The following is a 15639-nucleotide window of genomic DNA, read 5'->3' on the forward strand; positions in this document are numbered from 1 at the left end:
AAAAAAAATAAAACTTGATATGCATTCAGCAGATTGACAATAAAAGCTGTGTCCTTTAGTTCACATCCTTTGAGCACCAACTGAAAGAGTATTGCCCAAGTATATTTTCCCATTCTGGGCCTCCAAATGGTACATTGTGTCAGACTCACAAACAGAAGGAGTAACCTACATTTACATCATACTTAAGTATAGAAGAAAATTTTACGGTATTTCTCAGATTTCTTTTTTAAAAATATGATACTAAGCTATAATGAAAGAAATGGGTTTTGAAAAGGTTTTTAAGGAAGGACAGCACAGAAGGACGAAGGGAGACAATCAAGAGTGGCATCCAGACAAGTCTGGCACAACTGTAAATAGTTTGTGGATTTAGGAGGTGCAGATCCTAGTAAAGCTGGAGGACGTGAGCTGAGACAAAACTGGAATGATTTCAATATCAAGATGACAATTTCAATTATATTCCAAGGAGGATGCAGATCAAAGAGGACAGGGATGATGAGTGAGTAGAATTAGGTTTGGTAAGGAATGCACAAAAAATTTGAAGGTTATGAAGGATGGAGGTTGGGAGTCCTGCCAGGTGACAAAGATATGTACGACTTTTCCTACCATGGATAAGTCACAGTAGGGTGGGAGCAAGCAATTGTATAGAAGTGGAAATTGGCAGTATTAGTGATGGCAAGGATGAGATAAAAAGGTCAGCTCAACATCTAAAAACACACGGAGGCTGCAAACCATCTGCTTTGTCCAAGACAGTTGATAAGGAGAAAAAGAATTGGTGGAAGTGTATATACTTTCTGGTAGTAACTATTGTTATTAGTTATGGACTTCACAATATTTAATTGGAGGAAACTGCATTTCACCCAAACATTCATGTAAAAGAAATTGTTCAAAGCTAGTACAAAATTCAAAAATTAAATGAAATCATGGTCTTTTTCTTAAGGCATTTGTTATACAATGGTAGGAAAATTTGGTCATAAAGGTTTGCTTGGTTTGCAATTATTCTACAATGCTCAGTTCTGATCATCTAACCTCAGGAAAGATATATTGGTCCTGAAGCGGTGCAGCATATCAGAATGATAACTGGATTAAATTATCAAACAGATTACACAAACTTGTTTTCTATTCTCTTGAGTTTAGAAGGTTGCTGAGCGAATTCTTCATATATTTAAAATTAGAAAGGTTTCACAGTATAGAATGAGAAAAACTAATTTTTCTGGTGGCAGAACCTCAAACCAGAGGTCATAACCTTTAAAAGAGAATTAAATCTTTGGAAGAGAAATCTGGAAGCACTTTTCATACAAACAGTACTGGAAATCTGAAATGTGTTCCCACAAAATACTATGGATTCCAGCTTAATTGAAATTAAAATTGATAGATTTTTGTTGGATAAGTGGATCAAGGAATAGAGTTGTACAGAGTTGGGGTAGAAATACACCATGATCCAATTAAATGATGGAACAAGTCCGTGGCCAAATGTTTTCCTCCTGCTCCTATATAGTCCCAGATGAAATATGAAGTTAATAAAACCACAGAGGTCTCCAAATAACGCCCAATGCTTTATGAAGACAAAGCAGCCTGGGTTCAAAATTTCCTTAAAACAGACTTGTCTTTCACAGCACAAATCTAACATTGTATATTCAGTACTAAAACAGAAAATTCAAGAGTGTACATTAAGAATCAAAACTTTCTGGTCTATTATGATTACTGAATAATTGTAAATATCTCTTTTAAATATGGTTAGAATATTTTTAATGCAATCCATACTGTAAAAGCATTCTAATCAAAATAATTTGAATAGATATTTTAGAAATCATCTTCAGCATTTTATTAAACATAGCAGAACTATGAGCAGCATGCAAAGAAAACAGATATATAAAGCAATTCACAAAGTCAACAGCTCATTATCTCCTCATGGTCAGAGAAAGAGGGGGCCAGGACTTCAAATTCTGCAGGGATCTCATCAGCTTGTTGCTTAAGAAGTCTTAAGTATAATGTTTGCATGGACTTTTGCACTGTGTTTCAAACACTTCAATGTACTGTAGCAACAAAAAACTTAGTGGTGCTTCTTAGTTTATTTACAAATTGTATTCATGCTCCAATTTCTTTTTGGATTTCTAACAAATTTAGTGCATTCTTAATTCAACATGTAACCCCTGTGCAATATTATATGATACATTTATAAATCCAAGAAAATATTTTCAATATCTAGAAATGAAGTTGAAAAGCTAGCATTTGTCATGAGAATGTCATTAGAATGAAAGAAATTATTCCTGGAATGAAATTAGAGAAGCTGTAAATAACAGGTGACTAATTTCCTAAAGGAAAACATGGCTTTCATTTGGCTTAAGTCATTGTTATACAGTGCTGCAATGTGCTGTCAGTAGAAGTCAATTAAGTATATACAAATATTTTTAAAAGCTTGAAGAATTAGATGTTGCAAGATTTTGATAAATGACTGTGCCAATGTAATTAAAATTTTCCTGCATTTTTTCAGCCAACCTAAAATTAACTTTCAATAAATACTAAGGTGAAAACCAAATGGAAATGACAAACATTAAACAAAATTTGATTGCTTGAAAACTAACTGTTTTGTAGTATAACATACACCAGAATACAGTAAGTTTACACAGAGCGTTCCATAGTGTACAAGTTGCTATTATTATATGCTAAGAAATAAGAGCCATATTTTAAGACAGTAATAAAATTATGGTCATCAATTTAAAACAAGCAACAGATAACATCTCAGACTTTGTGAAATTAAGTTATTAATATAGATTCATGAAATGGGATTTTGCAATTCCAACAAGAAACAATTACTTTTAAAGAACAAACTTACCCGTTTTAATACTAACTATAAAAACACACATTCTCATTGAAGAGCTGCAAATCAATTAAGAAGCATTAAGTAATTTCTTATGTATGACCCATCACCCTCAAACGAAGTATCAGAATGAACCATGTGTGTGCAGTACTTACTTTCTGTCATGATGGTGCCATTAGGCAAATTTCCCAAGTCAACATTAAGGCCATCCAGGCAAACAGTCAATTCACCGCTGCACACAACACCACTTTTGTTTCCCACCTGAAGGTTCAAATTTAGCTGAATGTTCTCCACTGTGAACAAGAAAAAGTTAAAGAAAAAAATGATTTGATTGAGTTTGTTATTTCTCTGCCACTCACGAGTGAGAAAATACCATGGGCAGTTTTCAGGTCACCAAGTTTCTGCAGACAAAGACCTTCTGTTAAAGTACACCTGAATTCAAAACTTTTAAGTGTAAGCCTGGATGCACTGAAACAGAGCTTTTTAAATGTTCCAATCTGTACTAATAAATAATGTGAGCAAAATGTTTTTATTATTCCTTTTCTAAGTCCAAGGATGGACAGAATGGTCCTGCTCCTGCTTCTATTTTCTATGTTTCTCTGACTAGGAGAATGGAATTGACTTTATATTTATGGATTTTAAGAAAGTGCCTGATAAAAAAAAGGCTTATGGAATACCAAGGCTGATATTCTGTTGGTTTAAAACATAACAAATAGGAGCAGGAATAAGCTATTCAGCTCCTTGAGCTTGCTTTGTCATTTGATGTGATAATTGCTGATTTCATCTCCACTTCCCTGCCCACTCTCCATACACCTTTAACCCAATAATAATTAAAAATCAGTCTATCTCCTTAAATTTATTCAATGGCTCAGCATTCATTGCACACTGGGCTTGTGAATTCCACAGATTCACAGCACAGAAATAATTTCTCTTCATTTGTTTTAAATCTGCTACACCTTATCCTAGGTGTAAGTTTGCTCGCTGAGCTGGAAGGTTTGTTTTCAGACGTTTCATCACCATACGGGGTAACAGAATCAGTGAGCTTCTGGTGAAGCACTGGTGGTATGTGCCACTTTCTATTTGTGTGAGTGATGTCATTTCCAGTTCTTCTTCTCAGAGGATGGTAGATGGGGTCCAAATCGATGTGTTTATTGATAGAGTTCCAGTTGGAATGCCATGCTTCAAGGAATTCTCATGCACGTCTCTGTTTGGCTTGTCCTAGGATGGATGTCTTGTACCAGTCAAAGTGGTGTCCTTCTTCGTCTGTGTGTAAGAAGACTAGTGATAGTGGGTCATGTCTTTTTGTGGCTAGAGGATGTTCATGTATCCTGGTGGCTAGTTTTCTTCCTGTTTGTCCTTGCAAGCTATTTTCTAAATGAAATTCATTTCGCTTGTTGTTTCTATAGGGTCTTTTTAAGTTCATTAGCCGCTGTTGAAGTATGTTGGCATATTTGTGGGCTACCGTGATGCCAAGAGGTCTGAGTAGTCTGGAAGTCATTTCAAAGGTGTCTTTGATGTAGGGTAAAGTGGCTGCTTGTTTAGGTTGTTGCTGAGGAATCAGCAGACTGTGTTTATTGGGTACCTGTTCTTCTTGAATACACTGTACAGGTATTTCTCGTCTGCTCTTCGTAGTTCCTCGGTGTTGCAGTGTGTGGTGGCTAGTTGAAATAATGCTCTAATGCAGCTTTGTTTGTTGGGATGATTGCTTCTATAGTTAAGTATGTGGTTTTCCTGTAGACACAGGTTTCAAGTTCCATATTGAGTGTTCGCTCAACCATGACATCTAGGAATGGCAGTTTGTTGTTCTCCTTTTTTATGCATTTTATGCCAGTGAGGATATTGTTAGTGGTGTTGTAGGTTTCCTCTAATTTGTTTCGTTTGGTGGTGACAAAGATGCCATCCACGTAGCAGACCCCAAAGTTTGGGTTGGATGGTTGGGAGGGCTGTTTCTTGAGCCTCTGCATAACTGCTTCTGCTACAAACCCTGATATTGTTGATCCCATGGGCATTCCACTGATTTGTTTGTAGATCTTGTTATTGAATGTGAAGTGGCTGGTATGTCACAGGTCTCCCAACCACCTCAGGTCTGCTATGTAACATCTTTGTCATCACCAAAACAATTTAGAGGAAACCTAAAATGCCATCAATAATATCCTCACTGGCATAAAATTCACAAAGAGGAGAACAACAGCAAATTGCCATTCCTAGATGTCACAGGAGCGCGAACACTCAATATGGAGCTTAAAACCTGCGTCAACAGAAAAACAACACACTTAACCATAGAAGCAGTCATCCCAACACCTACAAACAAAGCTGCATTAGAACATTATTTCAACGAGAGCCACCACACACCTTGCAGCATCAAGGAACTACGAACAGAAGAGAAATACCTATACAATGTGTTCGAGAAGAACAGGTACCCAATAATCACAGTCCGTAGATTCCTTAGCAACAAACCTAAACAAGCAGATACAACGCGTCCAGAAACCCTAGCCACTCTAACCTACACCAAAATGAATGTCATTTAAAATATACCTTGCAAGGACTGTAACAAGTACTACATCGGACGAACAGGAAGAAAACTAGCCACCAGGATACATGAACGCCAACTAGCTACAAAAGACATGACCCACTATCACTAGTCTCCTTACACACATATGAAGAAGTACAACGCTTTGAATGGGACAAGACATCCATCCTAGGACAAGCCAAATAGACATGCACATGAATTCCTGAAGCATGGCATTCCAACCGAAGTCCATCAATAAACACAATCGATTTGGAATCATCCTCAGAATCATCCTCACCATCCTCAGAAAAAAATTGGAAATGTCATCACCCAAAGAAACGTAAACACATAAATAGAATGTGGGACATACCACCAGCGCTTCACTGGAGACTCAATGATTATGTTACCTACTATGGTGATGAAATGTCTGAAAACAAATCTTCCAGCTCAGCGAGCAAACTTACATCCAGAACCTCAAACTGAGCTACAAACCTTCTCAAAAATCGCTCACACTTTATCCTAAAATCCTTTGTCCTGGATTGCCCCATGTGAGGAAAGCTTTTTTCAGCATCTACTTTGTCAATGCCATTTACTGTTTTATGTATCGCAATTAGATCTCCTTTCATTCCTCTAAACCGAAAGAGTTTGGACTGAACCACTCAACCTTTCTTTATTTAAAAAAACCGTCATCTCTGAAAACAATCTGATGGACCTCCTCTAAACTGCCTTCAATTTAGCTATATTACTCCTCAAAAAGGGAACCAAAATTGTACACAATACCCAAGGTGCAGAGTCACTAATGTTTGAACATTTGAGGTGACACCTCCCTACTTTTATAATTGCCAACATTCCATTTGTCTTCCTTGTTACCTACGAGAAAGTGAGGACTGCAGATCCTAGAGATCAGAATCAAGAGTCGACATTTCAGGCATAAGAATCATTCCTGATGTAGGGCTTATGCCCGAAACATTGATTTTCCTGCTCGTTGGATGTTGCCTGGCCTGCTGTGCTTTTTCAGCACTAAACTCTCAACTTATTATTATAACTACTATACCTGCATACTAGTTTTCTGTGATTTCTATACCAACACACTGTATTTTCACTCAAATTAGCTAATAAGTTGTCTTTCAATTCTTCTGGCCAAAATAGATGACCTCACATTTACTGACATTAAACTTCATCTGCCAAATTTTGTCTATTCATCTAACCAATTTATAGCCATTTGTAAATCTCTGATTTCTTCACTGCAACTTACGCTCTAATTTATTTTGGTACAATCTACAATTTTGACTAGATTACTTTCTATCCCCGCATCCAAGTCATTGTCTAGATTTTAAATCACAGTGGTCCAAGGACCAAACCCTGTGGCATCCCACTATGGTTCTTTTTTCAGACTTAAGGATGATAGAGAGTGGTATTCCCCAGTGATCAATACTAAAATATTTCTATTGCTGTTTATAATTTACCTGAGTCTTGGAATATGGAAGAAGATTTTCAACTAAATTTCTAAATACCACCAAACATGGAAGAGTGACAAACAGTGAGAATGATACAAACTGCTTGCAACAGAATATAAAAAGATGAATAAAATGGACAGACATGTGACATAGCCAAGTTAATGTAGAGAATAATGAGGTGTTACTATTAACAGAAATGCAAGGCTGCCACATGATGGACTTTATGGTACAATTCTAAATAGTGTGTCGGAAGTGTCTAATACAGAAAGAGGCCACTTGAATCAACACATTCACACAGCAGTCTGAAGCAAACAATATCCTACCATGTGGCCTCAGTGATTTCACAAGAATTGCATCATGACAAAAAATGTACATTGCTTCTTAGATGTCTACCAGAGAAGATCTACAAATGCTCAAAATTAAATTAAAAACAGAACATGTTGAGAATGTACATCATATCAATTCTAGATGAAATAATGCAACTTTTATTTCGAAAGGTGTGCTATGAATTTTCACACCATTATATTTGCATTGTCATAATGCTCTCAAAAAGTGATTGTACAAAATGGATCAGGAGATTGAGGGATGTGTGTAGATTCTTGGAAAGTAAAAGAAACTGGTTATACATGACAAGAACCTACGTTCCAAAAGAATTATCAGTGAGTAAATTGCTAGTCTGCACCAAGACTCAAGGAAGGAATGAAATTACAATAGTTGTTGGGAATTTCCACTAAATTCATGGCAATAGAAAGCTTTCACAAATAAAACAAAGAATAGATGCTGGAGATCTGAGATCTCTTTTCCAGCTGCTTCTGGTTTTGACAAAAGGCGATTGGACTCAAAACATTAACTCTGTTTTTCTCTCCACATATGCTGTCAGACCTGCTGAGTTTCTCCAGCACTTTGATTTTGTTACAGAACTCTGTTTGATGTAGGTGTTTCAGCCCAATGATGAAAGAAGTTTTGAGGAATGAAGTGGGGTAATTGGAGTCTGATTTCAAGACAGAACACTTGGAAAACAGTAAGCAAAATATTAGGTTAAGAATGATTATGGAAAATCAAGCATAAAATTATTCCTGGAGGAAGACCAATTTTCAGTGAGTAAAAACATTTGAAGTGAGTCAAAATGAAAACAGAAGAATGCTCATGATAATTCATAAGATTTGAATATAGCAAGCACAGCCAGAAGCAAACAAGAGGAGCGACAAGAGAATATGAGACAATGGGTCACTGGAATCAAGATGTTAATCTTGCTTTTCTCTCTACAGATGCTGTCAGACCTGCAGAGTTTCCCCAGCACTTAGTGTCTCAGATTTACAGCATCTGCAGATTTTTGTTTTTCTTATATCAGAATAGATATGCTAGAATCTTGGTTGACATCAATAACTTCTTATGGAAAAGAAGAAACGTGAAATCCCAGTAATTTACTGAAAGAAATGAAGCCACAAGATTCTGTGGTTTAAAACAAACTAATTTTTACTATACAAGTGTAAATCAAAGCTAACACTAAATATTATCATCTTGGGTAACCACATGTACTCTAAAATCTAAACACAAGTTAAACATGTATTAACAGGCAAATTATGTTCAATCAAAAACTATAAATTACACAATAAATGGCATATACATCTAAGAGAGATCTTACAAATTGACTTTGCTGTCCAGTCAGTCCCATATGTCATCAATCTGAATTCCCATCAAAAAAATTCAACTCTTCTAGGATTTAGCCAAGTTTTCAGCTCACAGCAGCAATACTGACAAGCAAGTTGCACTGAGACAGACATCACCAAAAATGGATTGCCTGTTGAACCTCCTGAACTCCCATTCTACAGTCTGCATGCCGTAGATCACTGTTAGATTCAATCAACACAAACAGCTGTAACAATTGTATATTTGCCGAATTGTCAGTTTCTGGATTTAGCTTGTCTTTTTCAGCCTGCCCAAACAGCACCACTGGGATCATACTCATCTATGCTGATGTTTGTGTCCTTTCTACATACTTTCAATCAGTTTAAGTCCCTCCAGGCGTTTGATTTCCAATCTGTTAGAGTCTTAGTTTTGTGTGAAAGTGGGAGTATCAGTTTCCTTCCCTCATTTTCCTTTTTGATTCCTTCATGACCAGTAGCTAACAGCTATTTTACAAAAAGTCTTTTACAAATTAAAACAGTAATCAGGTAATAATTAAGAAGCTAATAATGAAAGCTCATGAAAGCAGAGCATATGACAGAGGTCTCAGCAGGGTACTTTTTATCTGTCTTCACAAAAGGATGTTCCAAATGTAGTAGAGGAGAAATAAGAGGAGAAATTGCTGACTGCCACAATCTTACAACCCTCTTTAGATAGGAGGATGATAGAGGATTGCATATGCTACATGCCCATTTGAAAAAGATTAAAGGTGGATAAACAGTCTAACTTAAGTCCAGTCCAGTCTGGGGATAAAATTAATTGGCATTAGGAATTTTTTAAAACTGTTCATGGGATGCAGGTATCACCAGTTAGATCAGCATTTATTGCTCAGTCCTCATGACACCCAGGGTAGTTATTAGTCAAAGACATTACTGTGGGTCTGAAAGCCAGGCCAGGTAAGGACAACAGATTTCCTTACCTATAAAGGTATTAGTGAACCAAAATAATTTTTACAACAATTGACGGTGGTTATTCCAGATTATTTTACTGAATCCAAACATCACCATTTGTCAAACATCTATCCCAAAGATATTAGCGTGACATTCAGGATTTCTAGTAAAGTAAAATTACCACTATGCAAACATCTCCCCCCGAAATAAACTCTTGATAAATAAATCACTACAGATTTGGTTCTGGCAAATTATGCTTGATTGACTCAACTTGTTAAATTGTAGTTTCATAAATTCGTAGAGTCATATAGCACGGAACACCCTTCAGCCAAACTTCCTACACTGAACTAGCTCCTGTTTGCCTGCATTTGGCCCATATCCCTCTAAATGCTTCCCATCCATGTACCTATTGAAATATCTTTTGTAATTGTACCAGCTTCCACCACCACCTCTGGCATTTTTCATATTTGCAACACCTGCTGCGTGAAGAAGTTGCCCCTTGGATCCCTTTTAAATCTTTCTCCTCTCACTCTAAATTTATGCCCTCTAGTTTTGAACTCCCCTACCCTATTCATCTTATCTGTGTCCCTCATCATTTTATAAATTTCTATAAGATCACTCCTCAGCCTCCTATGCTCAGGTGAAAAAAAACATCATATTCAGCCTTTCCATATATTTCAAACCCTCCAGTCTTAGTAACATCCTTGTATATCTTTTTGCACCCTTTCCTGTTAAATAAGATCTATCCGATAGCAGGGCAACCAGAGTTGCACACACTGCTCCAAATGTGGCCTTACCAATGTCTTGTACAGCTGTAACACAACATTCCAACTCTCGTACTCAATGCTCTGGCCTTCTTTACCACCTTCCCATCCATAAGCCACTTTCAAAAAACTGTACCTGCAACCCCAGGTCTCTCTGTTCAAAAACACTCCCCAGAGCCCTATCACTAACTATGTAAACCCTACCCTGGTTTGTCTTATCATAGAGTCTGTTTCTGTGCTGTACGTCTCTTCGGTCCAACTCGTCCAAGCCAACCAGATATCCTAACCTATTCTAGTCCCATCTGCCAGCACTTGGCCCATTTCCCTCAAAACCTTTCCTATTCATACACCCATCCAGATGCTGTAACTAAATGTTGTAATCATACTAGCCTCCACCACTTCCTCTGTTAGCTTATTCAATACATGCACCACACCCTCTGCAGGAAAAAGTTGTTCCTTTAGATCCTTTTAAATCTTTCCCCTCCCATCCTAAACAGATGTCTTCTAGTTCTGGACTGTCCCAACCCAGGGAAAAGACGTTGATTATTTACCTTATCCATGCTCCTCATGATTTTATAAACCTCTACAAGGTCAGCCCTCAGCCTCCAACACTCCCAGGGAAATCCAGCCCCAGCCTATTCAACTCTCCCAATAGCTCAAATCCTCCAACCCTGGCAACATCCTTGGAAATTCTTTCTGAACCCTTTCAAGTTTCACAAGATCCTTCCAATAGGAAGGAGACCAGAATTGCACACAATATTCCAAAAGTGGCCTAACCAATATCCTGTACCACTGCAACATGACCTCCTGACTCCTGTACTCCATACTCCGAACAATAAAGGAAAGCATACTAAAGGCTGCAAGGAAAATCCAGGAATTACAGACCAGTGAGCCTAACATTAGTGGTGGGTTGTTGGAGGGGATTCTGAGAGTCAAGATCAACACGCATTTAGTGGTGCTTTTGATGTTATGTACTGGACTCTCAAAAAGTACCATACAGGAAAATTAAAATCCTTAAGAAAGGACAGTGAAATAACCTAGATACAAAAGTAGCTAAGGGACAGAAAGAAAAGAGTGGAGGTAAGCAATTAGTTCCCACAGTGGACAGAAATATATAGTTGTATTTCCTCAGGCAATGTGCAACATAGGGGCAAGAGTAGTCAATCAGCCTCTCAAGCCTGCTTCACCATTCTAGAGATTGGGACTGATCAGTGTTCAGAATTAAAACCACAACTCTTTTTTGATCTATGTTAATGACTTTGTCTTGCCTAGGCATTGTGAATATAATTTCAAAGTTAACAGATGATATGAAATTTGTAAAACAATGAAGAGGTTGGCCACAAACATCAGGAAGACATAATCTGCAGTAATGTACAAACACCCAGTAAATGAACTTTCGCACAGAAAAGTGTTCTTTTTTGCCAAGACAAATGATGAAAGATATTATGAACAGAATTGTTCAATTTTAAAGTGGGTGCAGCAACAGCAAACATGGATGCCGTGTCTAAGTTTGAAAGAAGGTAAAAGCTGAGAAGTTTGTTAAAAATGGCATTTCCTAAACTAGTAAAATAGAGTGCAAAAGCAAGGAAGGCAAGCTAAACAAAAACTCATGCTCAGCCCTTCCTGGTGTTCTGGTCCTGTGGTACTAATTACTACTCATGCCAACCTTTGCTCTCAGTTTGTTCATTCAAAGTTTTTGGTTCACATTCCCTGTCCCCATTCACAGAGATGTGCTCATTCCTGAACGATGTTCACCATGTCTTAGGTGCCATTCTAACTGGCCTACTTGCGCCAATATTGTGTTCACGCCACTATCCTGATTCCCACTGGTTTCTCAATTATCACTATTCCTATTACCAAAATTACTTTTCCTTTCATGCCCTGAATGCATCTTCTACTTACATGTCAAGGATTTGAAATGTCAGGAAGAAATTATCCATTGATAATGAGGAATACATTAAATAGCCTTGTGCTAAGAAGATCCATGCTAACCTCAAGACGTCCCGAAAATTTAAATGAGAAATCTAAGACACAGAAATTTAGCTGGTCTATGTAGCCTTGGTAACTACGACTCAAAAGTTGCATATAGACTGTGGACCACAGTTTCAATATCCAGCCTTGAACTATCAACCAGTGATTACCTGCAAATGAAAGATGAAAATGTTGCACCATCAACCGCAACATACTAGGCCAACTGCATTTGTGGCAATCAGAAATTATGGATCTGTTTGGAAAGGGTGCATGTGCATTATCTTCCATTCAAATATTTTCTGGATTATGTGCAGTCCAGTCCGTACTGTACCATAAACACTTCACAGGTCAAATTCATTGCCGTTATCTGATTGCATTGTGGTTTCAGTCAGCTCTTAGAGGGTTCCACTAGATTTCAGACATAGAACATTTGTCAAATCTCTTTTTGCAATATTTTACTATTAACCTTTATTTCCAGTGAAATTTATTAGTGTAATTCCTCCATTCTTGAAGTATTCCACAGTTGTGCCAAACAGGTCTTCCAAATTTAAACCTTGACTTGAGTTATTTTGGTTTCAATCTTCGAGTAAAAAATTAGGTCTGCAGATGCTGGAGATCACAGCTGCAAATGTGTTGCTGGTCAAAGCACAGCAGGCCAGGCAGCATCTCTATTCCTGAGATGCTGCCTGGCCTGCTGTGCTTTGACCAGCAACACATTTGCAGTTATTTTGGTTTCAGACAATTTTTAAAATAAACAATTTTGTTTTGTCTGCAATTAACTCTGACTTAATTTGCCTTGTTGGAATTTTAGTAACTTGGAATTTAATTCAATCTTACTATTCTGTTGTAAGAAATGAGAACAATTTTCATGCTATCTTTATGGGCTGCTCCTTCTTCTCATAGGATAACTCTATAGCTGTTGTTTAAAAAATTCCAAGAATAGAAAGTTCAAGACTAAGTTTGAAATATACTCAATGTCTTCTGAAAAATAAAAGCCCAAAGTAAAACAATCTACTGTTAGTGAGTATATAAATTGTGTAATATCCATGTTTAGAGTATTCCATTTGTTCATCAGACCATCATTTTGCTACTTTTATCATATTTCCTCTGATTGAGATGCTCTAATCCTATGCTATAGAAATATAACTTTCTTGTCAGACGGCTGTTAGTGCCTGTCCACAATGTACTTAAGAATAATTCCTCCAATGTGAGAACAACATGCTATATCGACAGTGTTCTAAATTGATACATGAATAATGTAAGTTTGTTCTTGGATTGTCTCGCTGCAATTATACATGGCTTTGGTGAGACCACATCTACAAAATTGCATGCAGGTTTGGTCTCCTTATTGGAGGAAGGATGTTTTTGCTACAAAGGCAGTACAGCAAAGATTCAACCAGACTGATTCCCAAGATGGCAAGACTCACGTACAAGGAAAGGAGGAACATCAATTAGGATTATATTCACTGGAGTTCAGAAGAATGAGGGGGGAGTCTCACTAAAACCTGTAATATTCTAACAAGATGGGACAGGGCACACTCAAGAAGGATGTTTCTGCTGACAGTAGACTCCAGACTGAGAGATTTAGATGAGGAGGAATTTCTTCACCCAAAGAGTGGTGATCCTGTGGTGTTCGCTATGACAAAAGGCAGTCAAGGGCAAAAACACTGCATGATTTCAAAAAGGAGCTGGATACAAAAGTTGAGGTTAAAGGATATGAGCAGAAACAGGAACAGGCTATTAACTTGTCCAATCAGCTGAGATCATAACGAATGGCAGAGAAGGCATGAAGGGCTGAATTGTCTACTCCTGTTCCTACATTCTGTGTTTCTATGTGTAATGCTGACCTGGCCACATTCATTGCCCATCCAATACTGCCTTGCAAGTACTGGTAGTAGGCACTTCCCTCAAATTTCCGCTAATTCTGTAATAGCTGTGATATTTCCAAGAATGTCCTGGATTGACATGGATCACAAAATGTTGCAAGTGTTTTGGATATTCAAAGTTTTCTCACAATCATAAGCGTTTTTGTTCAATTCTCACCAAATTCATGCTGTGAAACAATGACTTCCATCCAATGAATCATGGCTGAATGAGCACATTGACATGTACTGTACCATCTTAAAAGTGATGACAATTAGTAGTAACTGAATTTTTCCACAGCCCAAGCCCATCTGAATTGTCTTTAGATTTAGAAACATAAATGGTGAGTAGCCTGCTTCTTAAAAAACTTAAGTTGAACAAAAAGTACCAGATCTTACAGTTTTTCCTCTAAATCATTTAAGGGTTAAAACTATCTCTGCAAGTTTCATTAATACATGGGCCAAGTTGTATTCTCACAAACAATTAGAGACTATGTTATAATTTTACTGCAAAAAAAGTCCCTAATTTATGAACATAAGTGTACAGCAGTGAGTGCAAGTTCAATAAGTTTAGAAAGAAACAGCAATACTGCTTTAATAGACCCTTAAGGACTGCTGAAGTAGAACCCTTCAGATGAACAACAGAGTTATTGTTCATTCATGCTTCCCAGTCTATTTTAGGTGATTGCGTTGACAAAGTAAAACCACATCCTGTAGCTAGGATGCCAATGATGACTATTTCTTGGTATAGATTGCTCAGACAATTAAATATTTTACTCATCCTTGGGAAACAATCTTTTATTTACAAGTTTATAATCTGGTTATCTTAAGTCCAAATAGCTTTAATGAGTCTGATATATATTAATTTGCAATCTTTACAATTTAAGCTCCATATAAAACACTTTTCTGTCATTTAGTATTCACAAGAGTGTTATTGCATTGCTCAAGACATGCATAGAACAGTATTACAACTTAGGCTGTTGGTCACTTAATGGTTGGTCGGCTGATTGCAGCTGAAGACAATAAATAGGACACTAATTATTTTGGTGAAGATAGGAAAATACTTAGCAGGATATCCACTTTGATCACAACTGAAAAACTGCTGATGGATGAGCAACAGCATAGTCAGTGGAAAAGGAGCTAACTAGGTTCAGGAATGTTGATCATTCCCACCACACCCCTGAGGTTTGAGTAAACTGACAAATCTCACTGAAGGCTCCCATTGATAATGGTAGCTTGCAAAGAATCCAAGAAAGTGAATACAGCCCTAATGTTGATGTAATTAAAAAATTCAATAGGATGCAAGCCAGTCATACATTGTGGTGGTAGTAAAAAGCCTTGACAATAGACAGGGGAGTGTACCACATGATAGATTTGACTAAAGTTTTCTCAAAAGTTATTGAACTAAACAGAACTCAAACACATGACATAGACTCCAGTCCAACATTCAGGAAGGCTCATTGCAGAAGCTGTAACTTTTGGAGAAAACTCAAGCGAGCGTAACTGTGAACTATTTCTTACTACAAACAACTGTTATTTACACTTCTTTGAAGTGATTATTGATCAGAAGAAAGGTGCACTTGCAATTATCCTGAACATAATACAAACAGAAAAAAAACTCACTTGGCAGGACTTAAAGATTTATTCCCTAGTTTAACTTCCAAGTGACACTCTGAATTTGA

General features: G+C 37.2%; 1 protein-coding gene across 1 annotated transcript in view; it reads right to left on the reverse strand.

Moving 5' to 3' along the window:
• The window catches only part of wwp2 (WW domain containing E3 ubiquitin protein ligase 2), a 200460-nt gene that overhangs the window by 114449 nt on the left and 70372 nt on the right, over positions 1-15639 (reverse strand). Inside the window, exon 5 of the mRNA XM_060838011.1 lies at positions 2974-3111. Within this exon, the coding sequence (XP_060693994.1) occupies positions 2974-3111 (138 nt within the window). The remainder of the gene's footprint in view (positions 1-2973; positions 3112-15639) is intronic.

This window comes from Hemiscyllium ocellatum, chromosome 17, assembly GCF_020745735.1.
Source record: "Hemiscyllium ocellatum isolate sHemOce1 chromosome 17, sHemOce1.pat.X.cur, whole genome shotgun sequence".
Classification (NCBI taxonomy): Eukaryota; Metazoa; Chordata; class Chondrichthyes; order Orectolobiformes; family Hemiscylliidae; genus Hemiscyllium; species Hemiscyllium ocellatum.